Source organism: Furipterus horrens, unplaced genomic scaffold (genome assembly GCF_987537825.1).
Source record: "Furipterus horrens unplaced genomic scaffold, mFurHor1.1.pri manual_scaffold_13, whole genome shotgun sequence".
In the NCBI taxonomy this organism is placed as follows: Eukaryota; Metazoa; Chordata; class Mammalia; order Chiroptera; family Furipteridae; genus Furipterus; species Furipterus horrens.
Genome location: NW_028327183.1, coordinates 55,241,380 through 55,262,715, shown reverse-complemented (window position 1 = coordinate 55,262,715; position 21,336 = coordinate 55,241,380). Strand labels below are relative to the sequence as shown.

The 21,336-nt window shown below is 62.7% G+C and overlaps 3 protein-coding genes across 6 annotated transcripts; 2 read left to right on the top strand and 1 right to left on the bottom strand.

Annotated features, from left to right (window-relative positions):
- Positions 1-580: 580 nt before the first annotated feature.
- Positions 581-4,839, top strand: CDC42EP5 (CDC42 effector protein 5). The gene is made up of 2 exons (XM_090261180.1): positions 581-700; positions 4,309-4,839. The coding sequence occupies exon 2, from the start codon at positions 4,309-4,311 to the stop codon at positions 4,768-4,770; it is 462 nt and encodes a 153-aa protein (XP_090117306.1). The 5' UTR covers positions 581-700; the 3' UTR covers positions 4,771-4,839.
- Positions 4,840-5,341: 502 nt separating this feature from the next.
- On the top strand, positions 5,342-7,434 carry LENG9 (leukocyte receptor cluster member 9). The gene has a single exon (XM_090261159.1). It carries the CDS (start codon positions 5,622-5,624, stop codon positions 7,068-7,070), a length of 1,449 nt encoding a protein of 482 aa, XP_090117285.1. The 5' UTR covers positions 5,342-5,621; the 3' UTR covers positions 7,071-7,434.
- Positions 7,162-17,879, bottom strand: LENG8 (leukocyte receptor cluster member 8). Of its 4 annotated transcripts, XM_090261155.1 has the most exons (16): positions 17,772-17,879; positions 16,075-16,167; positions 15,673-15,780; positions 15,265-15,436; positions 14,841-14,942; positions 13,979-14,089; positions 13,063-13,315; positions 12,779-12,920; positions 12,362-12,550; positions 11,610-12,107; positions 11,220-11,505; positions 10,702-10,803; positions 10,551-10,619; positions 10,307-10,436; positions 10,023-10,230; positions 7,162-8,385 (listed from the first exon to the last, which is right to left on the bottom strand). In XM_090261155.1, exons 2-16 carry the CDS (start codon positions 16,110-16,112, stop codon positions 8,223-8,225), a joined length of 2,571 nt encoding a protein of 856 aa, XP_090117281.1. In that variant the 5' UTR covers positions 16,113-16,167; positions 17,772-17,879; the 3' UTR covers positions 7,162-8,222. The 4 variants fall into 4 exon arrangements, with proteins under 4 accessions (XP_090117281.1, XP_090117282.1, XP_090117279.1 ...); XM_090261156.1 differs by lacking the exon at positions 15,673-15,780; XM_090261153.1 differs by lacking the exon at positions 7,162-8,385 and having other exon boundaries at positions 9,483-10,230.
- Between the last annotated feature and the right edge of the window lie 3,457 nt (positions 17,880-21,336).

Genomic DNA, 21,336 nt, shown 5'->3' with positions numbered 1-21,336 from the left:
TCAGACTTCCCCGGTTTCAGGAAATTCCAAGCCGGGCAGTGGGAGGGGCCGGGCTGGGGGCGCGCCCCGTGCATGCCCACCCCCTCTGCGTGTCCTCCCGCCCCCGCACTCAGCCCGGAGGGGCCTCAGCTTTTCCACCCCTGCTTTCTAGTTCTTTAAATCCTAGAGGCAAACTTTTGGGGTGGGGGTGGGAGGGGTGGGGGGGAGCAGGAAGGCTGGGCGGGGCCTGCGCCTTAACCCTGTCTGCCCCAGACGGACTGAGCTGGATTGCGCGGTGACTCCGCGCCCGTTTGGGCTCCTACCATGGCCCCCGAGAGGGGCTGACACCTCAGTTCGGGTGCAGGTAAAGAAAGGACCGACGCCAGGGGAGGGGCCCGGACTTCTGGGTCTGAGCGGGGGAGGGGCTGGGACCCCTGACTCCTGGGCTGAGGAGGAAGAGCTGGGAGCAGGGCTCCTGGGACCTCAGAAGGAAGGCGCCCGAGGAGGTGGCACCGTGGACCCGGACGCCGGGTCCAGATCCTTTTCCAGGTTCCGCATGACACTTCCTTTGGCAGGTGAGACCCGGCCCGGAGGAAGGAGGAAGGAGGAAGAAGGCGCGGGCCTGGGACCAGGAGGCCGAGGTGGGCTCCGAACCCAGGACGGGGAGTCCCAGCTTGAGCTGAGCCTGAGCGCGCCGGACCTGCTCAACGAGGGCCACAAGGTGAGCGAGGAGCAGTGGTGGCGGGGTCGCCGGTCAGGTCCGGAGGGAAGCGGAACCGACGGCGGGGGAGACGGCGGCGGCTGAAGTCCGGGCCGCAGCCACGTGGCCTCAGGAAGCGCGCCCTGCAGTCCGGCCGGGCCGGGGTCTTTCCCTCCAGGGTCCCCTCGCCCCGCCTCGCCGCCTCTCCCACCGGGCTGGGAACCAGTCGGGCCGGATCTGGAGCGGGTTGTTATTTCCGTCCTGGCGGGGCTGGGGCCAGGAGGGGACAGAGGAGAACCAGCTGTGATTCCCCCCCTCCCCGCGCCCCGCCTTTGCAGCTGGAGCGCGCAGGAAGGGGAGGGGGCGGGCTGGGGAGGGAGCAAGGCCGCAGCCCAGGGCACCCGGGGCGGGCGACGTGGGTCCCATGCTGGCTCCTGCCACTCTGCCCGCTTCACGTTTGTCACAAACAACGGCCCCTCTGTACCCAGTGACGAACTCTTTCTGATCGTGACCTCATTGCATGGAGCTCGAGCGCATGGCTTTGCTGAAGGGAGGTTAGAACCTCTATTGAAGGGGACAGGAGGCTGGGAGAAGTGGGGTGACCCCCAAGGTCTCAGCTCTGGTAGGAGAACAGGTGGCATTCCAAAAAACAACAACAAACAAACAAACAAAGCAAAAATCATTTCTATCATTTTCCTCATCTGGAATGAAAAAAAAAAAAAAAAAATGAAGAAGGAAAAGGAGAAGAGACCCAAACCAACATGGTAGAGGGTATAGGAAATCCCTGGCCTTTATATCAAATCAAAATATCATTTTTTTCCATGGGAGGCACGCCGCCCGTCCTATCCAACGTGGGCAATGGCGATTTCATGTCACCCTGAGACTCTGGAGCTCATCTGCTGGCATCCACACCCAGCCCTCAGCAGTGCTGCTGTGTGACCCAGGACAAGTTGCCATGCCTCTCTGTGCCTCAGCCACAGACATGATAGCACTGGTCCCCTGTTTGGGACGATCGGAAGGTTACCTGAGTTCGCCCATCTGTGTGGTGCATGCAGGCTCCCGCCTGCCTGGCCCAAAATAAGTGGTTGGGAAATAAAACAACAGCATCCTGAGAGTGCTTTGCGACCACCCCTTGCATACAGGCATTTAAAAAATCCTCATCCGGGGATGTAGTCATTGATTTTAGAAAGAGAGAAAGAGAGAGAAGGAGCAGTGTGTGAGGAGAAAGAGAGAAACATCAATGTGAGAGAGAAAAATATCGGCAGTTTGCCCCACCCCCTAAGTGCCCAGCTGAGGATCAAACCTACAACCTAGGTATGTGCCCTGACCAGGGATTGAACCACATCCCTTTGGTGTATGGGACGACGCTCCAACCAACTGAGCCACCCAGCCAGGGCTGCATGCAGGCATTCTGATTCCTGTTTTCTGGCTGAGTAAACCGAGGTTTAGGGCTGAGGAAGTTGGTTCAAGGTCCTACAGAAAGGAAATAGCAGGCCAGGTGTGTTTGATGTTAGAAACCAAGGCCTTGAGGTGCTGTGAGTTGCTGGAAAATGGTGGCGATGTCATCTGATAGGGCAACAGGAGCGTGGGACCAGGGGTCAGCCAGGGCTGAGCGGGGAGACGCTGTGGCTGAGGGCTGCCCAGGCTGTGGCATCCGTGCAAAGGGCCAGAGGCAGTAGAAGTGCTAACTGGTGTCCTGCAGAGCTGGCTTTGTAACCTTGGGCAGGTCGTATACTGTCAGGTCTGTTTCCTCGACTGGAATAAGGCGGGACCGCACTGAGCACATATTGGACATTTGCTGTGTGCGGGGTACCATGCTAAAGCTTTCATGGGCAACATCCCACCTAACCGCGCAGAGAGACGAAGAAGTATCACGTGAGGATCATTCCATTTTCAAGACGAGGAAATGCGGTCAGAAATGTTGAGTAACCAGCCCAAAGCCACACAGCAATGGGCATGAACAGATGCAAGCCTAGGCAGTTGGCTTTCTGAATTTGGCTGTTTTCACTTGTAACTCACAGCAGAGTAATGGCACTGGGAGAGGATTTATTTTAAACTGTGAATCGAGATTCATTAATGAGTGGAGGTCAGCACTTAAAAAAATAAAATAGATTAGCATCGAAAATATTTCAGCATCTAGCATGTTAAAACAGTCTTGTTTTGTACATTTTTCCCCCTTATGCAGAGAGCAAAGGGGTAGGAGGGGTGATTGTTTGCCCAGATTGCAATAAAAATATGTTTATTCATCTAGGTTGAGGTCAGAGAAGTAGGAGAAACACCGCAGAACTGGCAAATTGAGACTGGTTTGCCCAGAGAAATAAATGGTGTGTGTGTGTGTGTGTGTGTGTTTGCATAGGGTAGAGAGCAGTTCTCACGACACATCTGTCTACAATGATTTTAAGTCCTCTTGGCTTTACTTTACTCCACCGTAAATATCTCCCAGGGTGCTCATTACTAACAGAACAATGCTGGTGGCTCGTAGGATTTGGTCAGATCTAAATCTTGTTCCACCACGATTGTTTGGGGACACATGCCTGGCCCCCCAACACTAGCGCCCTTATAAACATTGTTTTCAATGTGATTTTCTTTGAACAAGGAAGCTAGTGACGTTTTATCCGTTTTAAAGATAGGAGACCGACACAGAGAGGTCACGTATACGTATCCCAGTTCATACAGCTGGTAAAGGGTGGGGCCTTATTTCAAATAGAAAGAAAAGCATTCGTTATAACAGTGACTGTTTATACAAAGGCACAGGGTCACCGAAGGCCCTCCCAGAAGTTTCACACAAACAGCCCAGTTCCCGGATGTGGGCAAAGGTTCGTAGGCATTCCCCTGTAACATGAACCCTATGGGACCACGTGGTCAGAGGACACCTAGCTTACAGTTCATAAGCCATTTGGCCAGTTTTTTTTTTTTTTTTTTTTTTTTTTTTACCATAGAGAAATTTGCCTTATTATTATGGCCCTACAAAACGGAAGCTATTATATTCCCTCTTTCAATATCAAATAATTCTCATTAGGACACACTGTGCCTGTATGCAGACTCCCAGGCCCACCCTAAACCTCCCCAGTCAGAATCTTCAGGCAGGCCCCTTCGTATATATGAAATTGTATTTTACGACTGCGTCGCTATAAAGACAAATATAACCCAGACATTTAGAAATAGATCAAACACTGCGGCATTTTCCCCGGTCTCGGGAAATGTGTGGGCCCTAGGCACTTTGCCTGCTGCCCTACTGGAAAATGGTGGTGATGTCACCCGCCCTGTGTTTAGGAGCTTCCATGTGTGAGAAGCTGGGCTTTCTGTCAAGTTTGGGAAGCTTCGGGGGAGGGGGTGTCACTCGTTGACTGGCCTCTAGGGACCTCAAATGTTAGTTCTTAGTGGAATCAGCACAGCGTGGTGGTCATGGGCAGACCTAAAGTTGAACTGGGAGGTGAGTCAGGCAGCTGAGGCCTCGGGAGCCCCAGTTTCCCCACATGTAAAGCGGGAGTAATCCTCCCACCGTCATCCTGTCCCTTTAGCGGGGAGGGCGTCCTGGGAACGGCTGGCTAGATCCAGGGCTTGGGGTGCCGCACGCAGAGGGGGTCCCCTCTGAATGGAGGCCGCGCTGACCCGCCCCTACCCCGCAGATGCCGGTGCTGAAGCAGCTGGGCCCCGCGCAGCCCAAGAAGCGGCCGGAGCGCGGCGCCCTCTCCATCTCCGCGCCGCTCGGCGACTTCCGGCACACGCTGCACGTGGGGCGCGGTGGCGACGCCTTCGGGGACACGTCGTTCCTGAGTCGCCACGGCGGGGGGCCGCCCCCCGAGCCCCGAGCGCCGCCCGCAGGGGCCCCGCGCTCCGCCCCGCCGCCAGCCGTGCCGCAGCCCCCGCCGCCAGCTCTCCGCACGCCCGCTCCCGCCGACCCACTGTTGTCCTTCCACCTGGATCTGGGCCCCTCGATGCTGGACGCGGTGCTGGGTGTCATGGACGCGGAGCGCCCGGGGGCCGCTGCAGCCAAGCCCGACTCGGACCCCGGCTCCGGGCCGCAGCGCCCCAGGGCTCACTGCCGCCCCGACGCGGACCTAGAGCTGGACGACGTCATCGGCCTGTAGGCTGCGGGTTCCCCGTGCCCTTGCCGCCCCGCACCCCACTTCTTTATACATAAACGGCCAAGGTCTGTGCCCCGGTTCTGTCTGTTCAATGGGGACGTGGGAAAGGGCAGTGACGGGGCCCCGGGGTCTTTAAAGTCAGGTGTGTCACCTGGAATTCTGGTCCCCGGGACGGTGGGCATGCAGTGGTGGGAGGCGGGCCCTTCAGAAAAGCCCGGGGCGTCACCAGGCGGTGCCCCTCCCAGGGGCGGGGTCCTGACGGGCGATTCCACAGCCTGGTTCACTCATCCTGTTGACCGCTGCGGCGGGCGGGCGGGTCGTGGCCTGACTCGCTCCAGCGGCCGGCCCAGCCGAGTGCAGTGGACCCTGCCCAGGTGAGTCACCCAGGCGAGCGGCCGGGAAGAGGCGTGTTCCCCTTCAGGAGGGACCCTTGTCCCCCAAAGGTGTGTGGGTCCGAATGCTAGGGCGGGGGCAGCGTCAAGTCTGCGCTACCAAGTTCAGTTTGAGCCTGCAGACGTCTGGCCGGGGGCGTAACCCAGGGGCGTGGCAGCACATGCAAATAACAGATGGGGCGTGGTTTTGTATGCAAATAAGGAGCGGGTCAGAGTCAAACTTACTAAGAACTCAGAGGAGGCGGTGCCGCACAGCGAAATCCTTTGGACAGGGGGTGGGGCCACACTTGTAAGCCACTAGGCCGTGGACGGGGCGGGGACAGGCTCCGCGAGGACACCCTGGTGGGCAAGGTGCTTGGGCCGCAGTCAGAGTTCCTGAGAGCCCGCCGGCGTGCTTCCGGGCCGGGTGTGGCAAGAGTGGCTGCTGGTGACGCAACAGTTGGGTAACCGCACGCGTTCCCAATGGCGGCGGCCGCAGAGCCCGAGTCGCCCCCCGAGGTTTCCGCCGCGGAGTCCCAGCCGCCGCAATCCTGCCGCTTCTTCCTGGAGGGCCGCTGCCGCTTCGGCGCCCGCTGCCGCCAGCCCCACCCCGGGGCCCAGGCGCCGGCGCGCCCTGCAGACGGGGCCGAGGCAGAGGCCGGGATCAAAAAGCCGCCGCTGCGCACCGCCGCGGCCGTCATCCAGCGCATTCGCTGGGACCCGCGCCTCGACCCTGCCGACTTCTCGGTGGGCTACGCCGACCGCTTCCTGGGCGTGCTCGAGGAGCCCTTCGGCGCCTTCTGCTGGGACGAGCCGCTGGCGGCGCTCGGGCCCGGCTCGCTGGCCGTGCCGCAGCACCGCGTGCGTTACTTCCGCTTCCGCGGCCGCATCGTCTGGGACCGCGCCTCGCGCACGGATCATGTCTTTGGCTCCGGCCTGTCGGAGGGCCGCGGGCCCACCATCCTGGACGAACTCGGCGGCGGGGACGGCGCTGACGGAGAAGCGCTCGGGGACCGGCACAGGACCGGGGAAGCCCAGCACTGCGGAGCCACGCCCCACGCTGGCGTCACCCCCGCGGGCGGGAGCGGAGGGCCCGCGTCGGCGGACCCCAGAGAGGGAAGCCTGGAGCTGGCGGCGGCGTCTTCGAAGGCCCAGGAGCTGGTTGGAGCCAGAGGCCAGGCTTCCCCACGCGTGGAGCCCGGAAGGGCGCCGAAGCCCGCTGCCAAAGGCAGGACGGGAGAGGAGCGGCCCCCAGCAGCCCCAGGACGGCCCCTGGCAGGCTTCCCCGAGAGTAAGGAGAGCTGTCCCGGGGAGTGGGGTTCCGGGACCTGGCCCGAAGACGGCGGAGAGGCCACAGTGGCCATGGCCCCTCGCCAGCCTCGCCCCACGCACTTCGTGGCCCTGATGGTGACGGACCCCGGGCTGCAGGAGGGGGTGGCCAAGGCCCAGGAGGAAGTGGTCCGAGCGAGGCCTTCGTGTGCTGCTTTCACGGTGCCCCCCCAGGCCTTGCACCTGACGCTGGTCCTGCTGAGGCTAGCGGGCCCGGGGCACACAGTGACCGCCGTCCGAGCACTCCGACGCGCGCTCTCGGCCCCGGGACTGCAGGCGCCCCCGCAGCTGAGTTTTAGGCAGCTGGTGCTCCTGGGCACCCACGTGCTCTGTGCTCCCCCCACCCCCTCCCTGGAAAGCATGGCCCAAGTGCTGAGCCAGAGGCTGGAGGCTGAGGGGCTCCGAGTGCTACAGCCCCCAGGGGGCCTGCGCCCCCACCTCACACTGGCCAAGATACCCTGGGGCTCCCAAGACCAGCTACCCACACCTGGGTTTGGCCCAGGGCAGGAGCTGGGGAGCCAGGACCTCAGAACACTCTGGCTGTGCTGCATTGGGAGGGCAGGGGGCACCTACCAGCGCCTGGCTGAGATCCCCCTGCGCTGAGAGCCGCAGACTCTGGGCTGGCAAATCGGATCTCAATCCCAAACACGGGAGGCCAGTCGTAGCAGGAGGGACAAAGCACTCACGCGCACTCTCTCTCTCTCTCTCTCTTTAATTTTGGTTTTTCTCAAGCTTTCAAATGTGCTCAGTGCTCCAAGGAAAGGATGAAGAAAGAAAGCGGAGGGGAGAGGAAAGGGAAGGGAGGCAGAGGAGGAATATCTGGAAAAAAAGCAGCCTGACAGTCCAGCTGTTTGCAAACTCATTGCACACCCTCCAGTTGCAGGAGAGGGAGGGAGGGCGGAAAGAAAAGGGGAGGAAGAAGAAAAACGTAACTTAAATAAACACATACAAAAAGAAAAGAAGGAAACATGACGTGAGCTGGTGATCCATGAAGGTGGGGGGGGGGAGTGGTTTACCTGTGCTGAACCAAGGGAGGGAGCAGGAGGAGGAGGGGGGGGGAGAGGGGAAAAAACCAGAGACACTGGGGTGGGGGGAGGAGGGGACACGAGGCAACGTCGTACAACTGCAGACGAGGCGGCTCGGCCGGTGAGCTCCCGCGATGGCCTCCGGAGTCCTCAGTGCGCGCGGTGGCTTGATCTGGTGGCGTGGCGTGGCATGACGTGGCGTGGGTGTTTCTGGGGCGGGAGCCAAAGGCAGGACACAGTCTCTCGGGCTCCCCTGGCCCCGAGCACTGAGGCCCCGGAGGGCTGGGCAACAAGAGTCTGTGCTGAGGTAGGCAGGCGGGCGGCGGGCGGCGGGCTGGTGCCCCCGCCGCGGCGGGCACGGGCGGAGCGGCCTGTCTTCTCCCGCTGGCCCCCCAGCATGGGACGGGCCAGGGTGCTGGGTTGGTACCGGAGTACGAGCTCGAGAGAGAGAGAGAGAAAACACTAAGACAGCGTTAGCAGGGTGCTGGATGGACAGACCACGCCCCACCCCTGCCGCCCCAGCCCTCCTCCCCTCCCCTCCCATCCCTCTGAGACGGAAAAATAAAAACGTAGAAAATCTCTGTACAGGCTCCCCGGCAGGAAAACGGGGGCAGGGATGGTGGCTCTGCCAGGAGCCCACTCCCCACAATTAATTTACAACCCAAGTCCATGGCTCAGAGAGCGCGCAGAGGCGGCAGTGGGGGCCGCACCCCCCCCCCCCACGTGGCGCTCAGAAGGCGGGCAGCTGCGCCAGGCTGCGGCGGCAGTCGATGCTGGTGTTGTCCGGGCCCAGGCAGGCCAGGCCCAGGGGCTCTAGGAAGGCCCGGCAGGCGGCCTCGCCCTCGAAGGCCAGCTCGGCCTGCAGGTAGGAGACAGGCAGCGCCGGGCGGAAGCTATGGAGACAAGAGGAGAAGGCGATGAGGCGGGCGTCGGACAGGGGCCCCACGAGCAGGGAGTGGGGCCCCCCTTCAGACACCCAGAGCGTTTCCTCAGCACGTCACCTGCTGACCTCTGGCGCCCCCCAGCCCCCTCCCACCTCTGGTGCTTGTGTCCCGCTTCCCCCTCACTTACCTGTGCAGGGGGCTGGGAAGGAGAGGGGAAGGGAAGGACCCCGCAGCTCTTCCACTGCTCCAGGGCCTGAGCAGTCCCTCAGAAGAGGGCCACTGTGGCCCAGGGGCCGGGGCGAGGCAGAGGGGGTGACCCATGGGGACGGGCGTGGGACGGCAGGGCTGGCGGCTACACTGGGGGCCGGGGGCTCTGGGAATGCCCAGGCACGGGCGTCAGCCTGCACTCCCTACACGTGTCAGACGGGACGCCCGCCTGGCCGCACGCTCGGCCGTGCTGCTGCCCACGCGGAGCCACCTAGCCCGTGTCCCCTAGGAACCGACCCTGCCCTGGCTGTCCGTGGGGGCACAGGAGGGCCTCGGGCCGCCCTGCAGGGACCTGGCTCTGGGATGAGGGGCGCATCTGCCACGGAAAGGCAGTGCCGGCCCGAGGGCTGAGCGTGAGCGTGAGGCCGGTGAGAGGCCGGGGGCCCTCCCACGGGCACAAGGCTGTGTGTCCCCACCCAGTTGCTGGCCCAGCTACACCCTGTGAGCACACGGCTCGGGAACTGCCCTGCGGGGGCCTGTGCAGCAGCAGAGGGTGGACTTGGAGGGGCAGCCGGGGGTCCTGCAGGCACAGCAGGCCCTCCCACTGTTGCTCAGGAGGCAGGCCCTGTGCGTGTTCACCCTGTATGTTTCTGCAGGCACTCCCGTGTGTCCCTAACCTTCAGCTCCAAACCATCCCTGGGGCTCCCACGCTAACCAACGTGGCATCCAAGGCCCCTTGTGCGCACCAACCCCGACCGGGGGTGCGCACCCTTGGAAAGACTGGCAGCGGGGCCCAATTACATGGAGTGGGCGCTGCGCACACTGTGGGCTCATCAGCAGCGTCCCCAGGCCCTACCCACCCTGGGCAGTAGCACCCCCTAGCTGTGACACTGCCCTACGTCCCCGGGGGGAGACCCGCTGCCTGGGCACCACCAGTCCCACACTCTCGAGCACACGGTGGTCACACCCCGTGTCTGGGAACAGAAGACACGCCCTTTGTAAGCACCACCCAGGTCCAGCCTGCCCCGAGCCCTGCCAGCCTCCCTGACGTTCTTTGCCCTCTTGAAGGACTCAAAGAAGAGCGGGCCTGTCCACCTGACCAGAAGTGGCCAAGGGCGGGGCTGTGTTTCCTGGTTTGTCTCTGGGGCAGGAACGCAGTGACAGGAGAGCCACGGAAGAGGCACAGGAAGAGCAGCAGTGGGTGGAGGGACCCAGAGCCGGGACAGAATGGTGGAAGAAAGGAGACGCGGGAGGGCCAGGAGAGAGGGTGGCTGTGCAAAGGAGAGCAGGAGCGACGGGGGAAGACGAGAAGAGGAGAGGGGCCAGGAGGGAGACCAGAGGGGACTGGGACTGACCAGGGATGGGCGCGAGAGGCCCGCCAGTGGGCGTGTGCGGAGAGAAAAGAACGGAGGGGCCGGGGAGAGCTCAGCGGAACATACGTTTTGATCATGGCCTTGAGGGCGGCCTTGCGCTCTCGGTCCACAAACTTGTCTATGAGGTAGCCAGACATACAGGGCGCGTGGCCATAGAGCCGGAAGAAGCGGTGGTAGTTCCCCAGGGCCCAGGCTGCCCGCAGCGCCAAGGCGTGGGCCACGCAGGGGTCCGCCTTCAGCTCCCGAGTCAGGTAGGCCAGCTCCGTGGTGATGTCTGCGCCGAGACAAGAGGTCAGCGGGGCCCGAAGCCGGGGGCACAGGCCACCCGGCCCTGCGGCCACGCCTCTCACCTCCAGAGTTCTTGGTGAAGATGTAGTAGAGGATCCGGTAGGCGGTGAACTCGCCCACGTTGCCTGGTAGGTTCTCCGCGTACAGAGACTTGAGCTGCGTCTGGCACTGGTTGAACTCCTCGTGGTCGCCCTGGTGGCCGAGGCGAAGCAGGACAGGAGGAGCAGTGAGGCCGGGAAGGGAGCCCAGAGGAGCCCAGAGGAACGCAGGCAGAAGGAGCCCCGGAAGACCCATCAGCTGACTCACCTTCTCCAAGGCGATGCGGGCATGCGTCTCGTACACCTCGACCGTGAACTCGGTGCGCACACCTTGCACCTGGGGAGCAGGGAGGAGTCAGGCCAGAGCAGGACAGGTCACACCCCCTCAGACTCCCGGGCCCCGGGCCCCAGCCCCTCACCGTCAGGTCCTGCCGGATGGACTTCATCTGCTCACAAGCAAAGGCGTAGTCCTGCTTCTCTTTCCACTGCGACTTGACGAAGCACAACGACTTCTTCAGAACCTGGGGAACGGGGGGGGGGGTCGCACGGAGGCTCAGTGCACGCCGCAGGCAGAGCGGGGTCTCACCAAGCCCTGCTTGGTCCCGCTGACACTGCCGCTAACTCGGGGTCCAAAAGGAGGGCTGCACATCAGACCCACTCGGGGCCTACGATGTGAGCAGCAGCCCGCAGGACGGCGGCCCCTGAGCAGCACCTGGCCTGCGTGCACCTGGACAAACGTTCACTGCCTTGTCCCCAGGCCTCTGTGGGGACGCTGGGGTCCTTCTCTCCATCTCAAGAAGGACCCAGAGGCCCAGAAGCCCAGCAAGTCTCTCGACAAGGCTGTGCGCCCAGGACTCAGGGGGCCCAAGCTGTGTGCTCAGTTCACCCCCGAGTGCCCCCCCGGCAGCCACAGGCCCCTGCCCTGTGCAGCACTCACCGCCACAGGGCGCACAGTGGACGGGTCAGGGGCACAGGTGAGACGCAGGTAGTGCTTGGTGACGTCCGGGCAGGTGCCCACAATCTGCAGCTCCTGCCAGTCAGGGTCGGCCCCGCGGCTCTCCGGGCCGCCCACCTGCAGCACCAGGGGCTCGAGGCGAAGGCGGCGGGGGTGCCCGTGCTGGAAGCGGGCCGCCCGCTTCTGCCTCTTCAGCTCGCGCTCGGGGTCTTCACACTCCAGCGCCGCCATCCTCTTGCGGTTGCGCTTGGTGGGGGCCAGGTCGTGTCTGGGGGGCGGGAGGCCCGTGAGGGAGGCCGGTGGCGAGCAGCGCCCGCCTCTCCAACGCTGCCCGCGGGCACAGCACCCCTCCCTGGTCGCCCCAGAGCTCACCTCTTCCCTCGCTGCGCCCTGCCTCGGCCCCGATCCATGTGGGCCCCCCGACCTCCTCGGCCCTTGGGCGGGGGGTTCCTGCGGCCCACAGGTTGACACTCATTGCCTGAGTAGGAACTGTCAGAGTCCGAGTGGGAGTCACTGTGTGGAAGCACGCGGGAAGGTGAGGCCCCAGCGGGACCCCCACGGCCGCCCTCACCCGCCCCGGAGCCTGCGCACCTGCGGCGGAAGTGGCGGGTCGGGGACCGGGAGGAGGAGCGGGACCGTGAGTCCGTGCTGGAGGAGGAGCTGTGGTCCTTCATGAAGACATTGCGGTTGCCAAACTTGGCGAAGCTGCTGCCCCGCGCTCGGCCAGCACCCCCAGCCCCTGGCGTCCCTCGCTGTGACTGGGCACCCCCGCCCCTGGTCGTGGAGCCTGCCCCCCTGGGAGGGTGAAGGCTGCTGGGGGCCTCCCACCGCTTCTTCTTGGGACTCTCCGCCACAGGCTCCTGAGTCAGCCTGAGGACAGAGCAGGACGTCACCAAACCACACGCCCATGTCCTCGGCTGTCACCTGCCCCAGACACACGGCCTCAGGCAGGAGCACTCACCCAGGTGGCTAAGCAACGCGCTGCAGAACTGGAGGCAAACCCGAGGCTCCTGTGCCTATGGCCTCTGAGCCCTGCACCGCCAGCCTCCCCCACCCTCGGCTCCACCCTCGGGCCCCGCGCGGCGCCCAGGCAGCCTTCGACCCCGTGCCCAGGCCCGGCTCACCCTGGCAGAGGCTCCCGGCTCCAGTCGATGGTGTAGGCCGAGCCATCCTGGAGCCGGGCCTGCAGCACCTCCTTGAGCAGCTTCTCCGTCCGGTCCTTGTCCTCCTCCGACTCGCAGGCCGTGAAGCAGCGCTCCACGTACTCCTTCATGTCCTGCGGCCAGTCGTCCGGCTTCCCAGACAGGCTGCCCCTGCGCACGGCCAGGGGTGGGGGTTCAGCTGGGGGCCCCCGTGCTGGCGAAGCCCACTGCTGCCACCGCCCCGGGAGCTGGGGCGCATGCGGGCACGGCACCCGCACTTCTCCCCCCTCCCTTTTAGGGCAACCCCGCCCGCCCCTCGGGAAGGGCAAACGGAGGCCCGGTGTGCAGCCCCCGCGCGGGTGTGCCCGACACCGACTGAGGAGGCCCGGGGGCCCTCACCTGTGGTTCTGGGCCTTCTCGGTGTTGCCCTGGGGGCCAAAGCCGCTGTGCTGGCCCTCCGAGGCGGAGCCGAAGTTCTGGCTGGTGACGGCGAAGGGTCGTTTCTGAATATTGAACTTGAGGCCACCAGTCCCGGGGGCCGCTGTGGGGGCGGGCAGTGAAAGCTGGGGTTAGGCCTCCCCCTGGGAACGGGAGCCCAGCTCCAGGGGGCCACCCCAAGGCCCTGGGACGGACCTGGCACCGTGTGGCCGGCCCAGCCCCGGCTTCCTGCACTGCCCACTTACGCTTCATGCGGCTCCACAGCTGTTGGCCCTTCTTGGGCTTGGTGGGTTCGGGGTATGTGTGCGGCCCGTAGGCCTGGCCCGAAGCAGGCCCCGCCGGGCTGTGCTGCGTGGCCGGGGCCGTCCCGGGCTGGGGACCGCTGTTCAGAGCGTGAGCCCCGTGCTGGGGGGTGGAGGGCTGAGGGGGCTGGGCTGCCGGCAGCTGCTGGGGAGGGGCCTGGTAGGACATGCCGTCATCCATGCCGGGGACCGGGGGCTGCCGGAGGAAGCGGCGCTGAGGGCAGGAGCAAGGCCGCCAGGCCGCTCTCAACCACGGCGCCCCTCGGCCTCAACTCGGCCGGGAACTGCGCCGTGACCCCTCCCGCAGCTGACGAGACTCAGGCTCGGACAGGAGCGCCTGTCCCGCGGCCCCAGCTATGAAGTGGCAGCTGCCCCCCGCCCGCCCGGGGGTCTTGGTCTGAGCACATGCCCTGTGCCACTCAGGCACACATGTGACCACACTCTCCCATCAGCCCTGTGATAACCCCGCCACCACTCCCACGCTGCACGGGCTGAGCTGCCGGTCCCGTGACTTGTGGCCACACCACCAGAGGAGGTGCTGGGACATGAACCCAGAGCCATGCCTCCCTGCACTGCCCCACCGAGTGCACAGCACGTGCAAGGCCAGACCGTGTGGGACTGTGCACCTGAGTGCACACGCGGGGCAGGTGCAGAAGACGAGCCGCCACGCTACAGGCTGCTCCCACCATCGGCCCAGCGGCGAGGCCCGGCCGAGCCGAGCCCCAAACCCACCCTGCTCTGCCCTCCTCACCCTCAGAGAAGCACCTGCTTGGCAGGAGGGAAAAGGGGGTGGCATAACTTAGCGCAGGCATGCCCGCACCCCAAGCTGGAACACACACGGAGACGGGCCCAGCATTACCTGGTTCAGGCTGCCTTGGTGCTGGGGGCCCGACGGCTGCTGGGGTGTGGCTGAGCTGTAGGAGCCGGCCATGCCGTACTGGGAGGCGGAGCCGTAGCTCTGGTACATGCTCTGCGCGGGCAGGAAGGAGGCTCAGTGGCAGCCGGCTCCCTCCTCCTGCCGCCCAGCGGCCAACGGGCCTGGCCCTCCCCTCCCCTCCCCACCCCACCACCGCATCAATGCGCCAAACCCTCCTACGTTATGAAAGTTACTCAATAAAACAAAACGTCTATCCATTCTATAGCCCACTCCGCTCTCAGAATATAATTCATTCCACAAACATCTGCTGCGTGCCACCCTTCTAGGCACTACGAGAAAACAAAACTAAAAAGTAACAACCCGCCCTGGCTGGTGTGGCTCAGTTGGCTGGGTGTCGTCTCACGGACCAAAAGGTCATGGGTTTGATTCCTGCTCAGGGCACGTGCCTGGGTTACGGGTTAGGTCCCCAGTTGGGGCCCATATGAGAGGCAACTGATGGACTGTGCCTCTCCCACATCGATATCTCTCTCCCTCTCTTTCTCCCTCCCTTCTCCTCACTCTGAATCACTGGTCATGCTCTCAGGTGAGGATAAAAAAAGAGGAAAAAAAAGGTTAGCAGCTCCTGCCTGAATGAGGCTGGCACTCCAAACACTTGCCGCTGCAGACAAACGTGCCCAGCAGTGAGCGCTGTGAAAGGGAAGGCCAAGAAAAGCGGCCGAGCGGAGGCCGAGGGGGGCTCCCTTACATAATGAAGCCCCTGGGAACAGACGCCCCCTGGGGGGCGCGGGGGCCCGCGGCGTGGGCAGGGCAGGCGTCCGCGCACCTGTGCGATGGGCGCACTCACCACGGGGTAGTAGTAGCTGTACGGGTAGGCGTAGCTGTACTGCTGGTACCACTGGTAGTACTGCTGCTGCTGCAGGGCCGACGCTTCCGCCTGCGACACGTACTGCGGGGAGGGGCCCACGCGCCGTCAGCCTGGGCGCAGGGGCCCCCGGCCCCCACAGGGCAGGCCTGTTTCCTCACTAACTGCCACGGAACAGAACCGGGGCCGTCTCTCCACCAAGAGCCACCGCCTCTGCCGTCAGACTCAGGCACCTCAGGGACGAGGACACGTGGCGCCCTAGACGCTTCGAGGAAACAGGCCTAGCTTCCCCCCACCCCAGGGCTCCCGCAGTGCCTTCAAGCACTGACCCGAGAGGGCACCAGCGGGTCCCACCCCCGCAACAACCCCACCCGCCCGGGAGCCCAGGCCCACGCGGCCCCCTCACCTGCGCGCTGGCCACAGGCCCGCTGCTGCTGGCCTTGGAGGTGCCGGCGGCGCCCGCCTTGCTGATGCTGGCCAGCGCCTGGCGGGCCTTCTCCCACTCCGGGTTCTCGTGCATGGGCGTCTCCATGCCGTTCTCCCTGCCCGCCCCGGCCACCATGCTGTACTGAGAGGACCTGCGGAGGGCGCGCGCGAGTCAGCCTGCTCTCCCCAGTGCGCACCGGTGGGCTGGGGCCCCAGGTCTCCCTCTCCCCCTCTACCGCAGCCTAAATTTTCCCGTCTGCGGCGTGCTAACGCCCAGTTTCCGCGCCAGGTTTCTGTGCAGAATCAACGAGATGACCTGCCTAGAGGGCTTTTGCAGGTGCCCAGTACACGAGCGGCTGCTAAACAGTCAAGCAAACGAAATAATTACCAGTGCCTGCAGACCTGAGCACAGGACCTGGTGCCCAGCACATGTCTATGTCCCACGAACCTATGAACTCTGGCCGACACCACCCCGCTCAGCAGGCCATAATCACAGCTTTGGAGAAAATACGGGATCAGCCCAAGACAAACGGCTGGGGAGTGAGTGCTGGAGGCTGTCTCCCAGCCGCAGTGCCCTGAGTGGAGCATCGCAGCTCTGCAAACCACGAGCTGCTCTGGGAAAAGTGAGGGCTCCGAGGGCTTGCGCCCCTGCCCACGACGACCAAGCGCTCCCGGTGCCCTGTGGCCCGTGGGCCCCACCCCCACCGACCGCTGCGCCACCTCCCCCACGCTGGGGTGTGCCGCTCTTGCCCACCGCCCGCCCCGGCCGCTGCCCCTCGACCCCACTAACCAGTCCGTGCTGCGCTGATCACCCACGTTGGCCGCCATGTGGACCTTGGGGTGTAAGGGCTGGGCCTCGGGAGCCAGACTGCTTTTTCACCGTCTGTGGGAAAAGGAATGAATTCGGGAGACTCAAAAGGGAAGCAGCTGAGCTCACGGGAAGCCGGGCAGAAGAGGGGAGGCTGAGAGGAGCCCCTGGGGTACAGAATCAGAAGCGAATTCCGGGTGTGGGGCCAAAGGGCCACCGTGTGAGGGGGGAGACCCGGCCTCCCCGCAATGCCCTGCATAGAAAATGAAGGAACTGGAAAGAGTGAGTCTGCAGGGGTTTCCCAGAGGGAATGAGGAGCATCTGAAACCCACACGCAAGGGCAGGATTCTCGGGAAGCGCTGAGACAGGGGAGGTCAGAGCGGGGTGGGGCCCTCAGTCACGGGTAAGGAGACTGGGCTCCTGAGGAGCAGCAGGAGAGGGTGCTCTAATGGGTGAGCCGGGGTGACCCCTTAAAGCTCGGAGAACTCTGTAAAGAGGGAAGGGTCTGCGGAGCCTTGAGCGAAGAACAGTGGCGACAGAGGAAAAAACCCGAGAATCGGGATTTCTGGAAGTTACTCCTAGAAACGGGAGAAGCTGAGGGTGTGGAAGGAGAGCGAAAGCTCCGAGGAGAACCACTGCAGAACGGCCCCCTGAGGCAGAGAAGAACCCGTTGGGGAAGTTACTAGAGGGAGGGTAGGCCTGGGGGGGGAGAGAGGAGGCAACGGTCCTGCTGGGGGTCTGGAGCCCTGGCTGGTGCGGCTCAGTGGACAGAGCCCCTGCCTGTGAATCAAAGGGTCGCCGGTTCGATTCCCGGTCAGGGCACAGGCCTGGGCTTTGGGCCCGGTCCCCAGCTGGGGGCGCTCGAGAGGCGATCACACACTGATGCCTCTCTCTTTCTCCCCCTCCCCCTCTCTTAAAAATAAATAAAATCTTTTAAGAGTGGGGTAGGGAGGGACACAAAACAGTGCATGGGTGTCTTGGGGGCAAGGACTGGGGGCCTAAACTTGAAGGGATGACCAAGGCGGGTCCCGCGGGAGGCCCCGACAACCCTACAGGAAGCGAGACCAGAACAGGAGTCTGGAGCGGGAAAGAACGGGGGAGCGGAGGGAGGGAAGGAGGGGAAGCAGGGGGTCAGGCGCGGGGAACCGGTGGGAGGCGACACGGGAAGGCGTCTGGGGTAAGGCCCGGGGTGCGGGCCCTGGCAGGTGTGAAAGGCGGGGGCACCGGCGGCCCGGCAGGCCCCGCCGGGCGGAGGAAGAGCCAGTCCGCAGCCCCGCACCTGGCCCGGGAGCCGCCGCCCTGGCCGCGCCGCGCGTGCGCAACGCACTCTCGGAAAGACGGCGCGGGGCCACCCGTTGCCCGGCACGGCGCTGTCGTCCCCGCGGAACTGCCGCGTCACGGGCAGAGAAGGGCAGGGGCGCCGGGAAGGGGGCAGAAGTTCCAAGGGATCGGCGGGGAGCAGAGACGGAGCGCACGGGCCGGAGGGTGCGCGGCGCCCCCCCTCAACCCCCGGTCCGACGCCCCGTGCGCAGGCGCAGTGCCGCCCTAGCCCGCCACACCCTGGCGACGCTCGCGGGCGGCGTCCGTTGGGGTGACAGCCACCAAGGCCTCGGGGCCCGCGGGGCGTTAAGACCGAAAGGAGACGCCGTGCCTACCCGCCCGCCGATCCTCACACCCACCTCGGCCTTTCGCCCCGGGACTCGGCAGCAGCGGGGAAAGGCGGTAACGACCACACGGCGGCGGAACTGCTCGCGAGCCAGCTGACTCTCGGCTTCCTAGGGCTTCGACGTTCCGATCGCGGCGCCCTGACGTCACTCGGAGGCCTCGTCCCGCCTCCGTACTCCCTGCACAGCCAATGGACACCGCGAACTTGATTTGAGCCCGCCCCCTCGCTTACGCAATGGCCCAGCGGACGCTCCGGGCAAGCCGGAAGACGGGGTGGGGACGGTGTCCCAGAGGGGACGCGCGCAGCAGCGTTGGGCGCTGCGCCCGTCCGCGCAGCCTTGGCAGCGTTAGTGGTAGCCATTGTTATTACGATTCGTAGGTATAAACTGGGGCGATGGGACTTGCAGGACTGCCCGCCGCCCAGGGATGTCGAAGCCCGAGCGGGAGAATGACAAGCTCTTAGGGAGTGAAACGAGGCCTACCGGAAATGGAAGCTTCTTTAGTGAACGGAGCGGGAACGGGGCACCCAGCCGGGGAACGGCGTGCGCCCGCGCCCGGAGGCGGGAAAAGCCCCGCTTGCGGGGGATGGAGGGAGCGGGGACCGCCGCGGAACCCAGGCGTGGGGTCCTGGAGGGGAGAGGCAGGCCCCGCACGGCCACCGGTGTCACTCTGGGCTCGGGACCATCTCTGTAAACAGGCCCTTTTTAAAAAACTTCTTGGAAGGAAACGTGCGAGTGTGCCGTGTGTTTCCCTCCGGGACGCGGGTCAGACGACCCGGCCCTTCGGGGGGCGGTCACCGGTCACGGAAGTAATAGCCGGTGGGGGGCGGTGTTTGCAGGCGGCTCCCTGCCCGTTTCCTGCTCTGACGTCGCTGTTCACAGCCATGTAGTATGTTGTTACTGTTGGCATGCTTGACCTGTTCCCATTTATTATTTTTTTAAATTTCCATCACCATTTATTCCCCTCATACTTCTCCCACCTCCCCCTCCCTCCCCCTTCTATTATTTTTTTTAATTAAATTTTTAGAATAACTTTAGATGTAACCGTGCTGCCGAGAGCATCCCAAGCCGCGCACGCCTGCCGCCCACGGCCCCCGACGCCGCCGCCTCGCGTTACTGCGCTGCGTTTGTCTGGCCGGGAAGCCGACGTTAGCGCGGCCTCCTAAGCGGGCGGCGACGTCATCCTTTCTCCGGGGCTGGGCTCTCGGCCGGGCCGGGCTGCCCTCGCGTGCTCCGTCTGCCTTTAGCCTGCGGTGGTCTTTGTTTCCGCCCGCGGTTCGCGTGGGCTCTTGGAGGCGCCCTCTGGTTAGACCTTCCTGTTGCCCCAGGCGGCGACCTCTGCCTTTTAGAAGCAGCGGTTGTTACTGCTCTTGAACGTGATTTCTGGGTTGGTTACTCTCAGCTTGCTGCTGGGTTTCCATGTGTCCGTCTTTCTTTAATTTTATTTTTATTTTTTGGAGTTTAAAGTGAAAGAGTTTATCAGTGGAGCTGAGAGACAGAGTCGGCTGCTCCGCGGAGAAAGCAGCTGTCCGGCTTGGCTGCCCTTCCTCCTCCTTTTGGTCTCAGCATTTTTTTAAAGATACTTTGTTTTTTTTTTAGAGCGGTTTTCGGCGGGGCCTCTGGGACGCGTGCTGTGCCTCAGTTCCCCTCCCCGGTCCTGGGGCAGGAAACGGACGGCGGGGCTGCGGCCATCGCGGGGCTCGGCTCTGCGTTCCCCGTCTCTCCGCGACCTCGCTCCTTCCCTGCCCGGCCTCCAGGGGCTTGGCTCCGTTCCCGTTTCACAGATCGCGTCTGGCTTTGGCCTTGTTTCCGAAAAGAGGGTTCCTTGGCCGGCCGTGCAAGTGCTCACAGGTGTCATTTTAAAATAAGAAAGATTAACCGTCTGTAAAGGTTAAGTTAAGCGAGAGTCCTTTCTTCTTGGCTAAAGCTTCCCGAGTAAAGCTCACCGGCAGGCTCCTAGCAGGAAACTAGGCGGTCTGAATTTCGGGGTAGTTTGCCAACACCCAACCGGCACCGACGATCAGCACACGCAGCAGCCACCGGCCCTGGTCTCAGTCACTAGAGGGCAGTGTTCGCGAGCGGAGCAGCGCCGACAGCCGCGGGGGGCGGGCGTGGAGGGGGTGTCCCAGGGCTCAGTCATGAGAACAAGTCCACACAGGTAGCCCCCGGAGCCCCCCCCCCGCTGGAAATCATAGTGGATTTCTCTTCCCCAGCTTCGGGCCCACACATCGAAAGCTGCCTTGGACATCCCTTGCAGATCGCACGATGGAACTGACTGGGAAGCAGAGAGCCGTCCTGCAAGGCCTGTGCGCTCTAGACCAACAAGCCCTGACCTGAAAACCCTGGGGCTGTGCATGTGTTCTGGGTCTGGGGTTTTTCAGTTTCCAGAGGCCACATGGTTTATAGTCCACATGGCGCAGCGCACCCTCAGTACCCCGCACAGCACGTGGAAGTGAGCCCGTCGGTGTTTCTGCAGGAAATAGAGGAACGTCCCCCGAGGCCCGTCTGCAAGTGGCCCTGCTGCCTCGTGCGTTAGGGGAGGACCTCGGGTCTAACAGCTCTTTGATTTCAGAGTAGAGAAGGGGGTGGTGCTGGAAGGCTGGCTGTGACACCCCTCTGAGAGATGAGGCAACCTCCACCCAACAACAGGTCCAGGGACTGCCCACGTCCCTGAGCCACGGCCTCATCTGCATTTGTCCACTGTCACCGTCTGTCACTCCCACCTCAAGTCTCTCTCGGGCTTTTCCTCCTGAAATCTCAAACCCAGCCAACAGCTGTCTTGCTTCGGAGAGCCCCGCCATACAGTGACTTCATGGGTTTGTCCTCTGTGGATTTTAGTTTCCAGATTTAGCCAATCAGAAGTACTGTTGCAGTCAACAGCCCTACATAGACGTCCTTAGTTAGGTGCCTCTGCTTCGTTTTCATAAATTAGTTCCCCAAAGCAGGACATCCAGCTCACAGGGTCTGTACAGTGTTTATTTTTTATCTCACATGAGAAGATGTTTTTCGTAGGATTGCATTCACATTCTCGGGAGCAGCGTGCGCATGTGCCCCGGTCCTCCATGTCCTCGCCAGCACAGAATGTTAGCACTCCTTTCACTTTATAACAGCTGAGTGGTGGGGGCAAAATATGTTTCAAGTTACAGTTTCAAGTTATTCAGGTTTCAATGCCTTTTCGTCTGTTTACTCATGTTGGGATTTTTCACTTCCCTGAATGTTCAGCTCAGTTGCTTGTTTTTAATTGTTTACCCTTTTTCTTTGTGGAAGCTTTGTAGATTACATTTATGTATTGATATATATATATATATATATATATATATATATATATATATATATACACACACATGACTTTGCCATATGTATTTCTTAAAAGAACGACACAATTTTCCCCAGACTATCAACTTGCCCCTTTAACGGTATTATTTTTCATTCCACCATTTATCAACTAGATGACCTTTTCCTTTCTGGCTTTTGGAAATCCACCCCCTCTAAGCACGATATACAATATACAAAACTCTCCCTCCTTTTGAAATACTTCTAACTCCTTGCCTACATTTACTATCTTGTCTACATGGTTTCT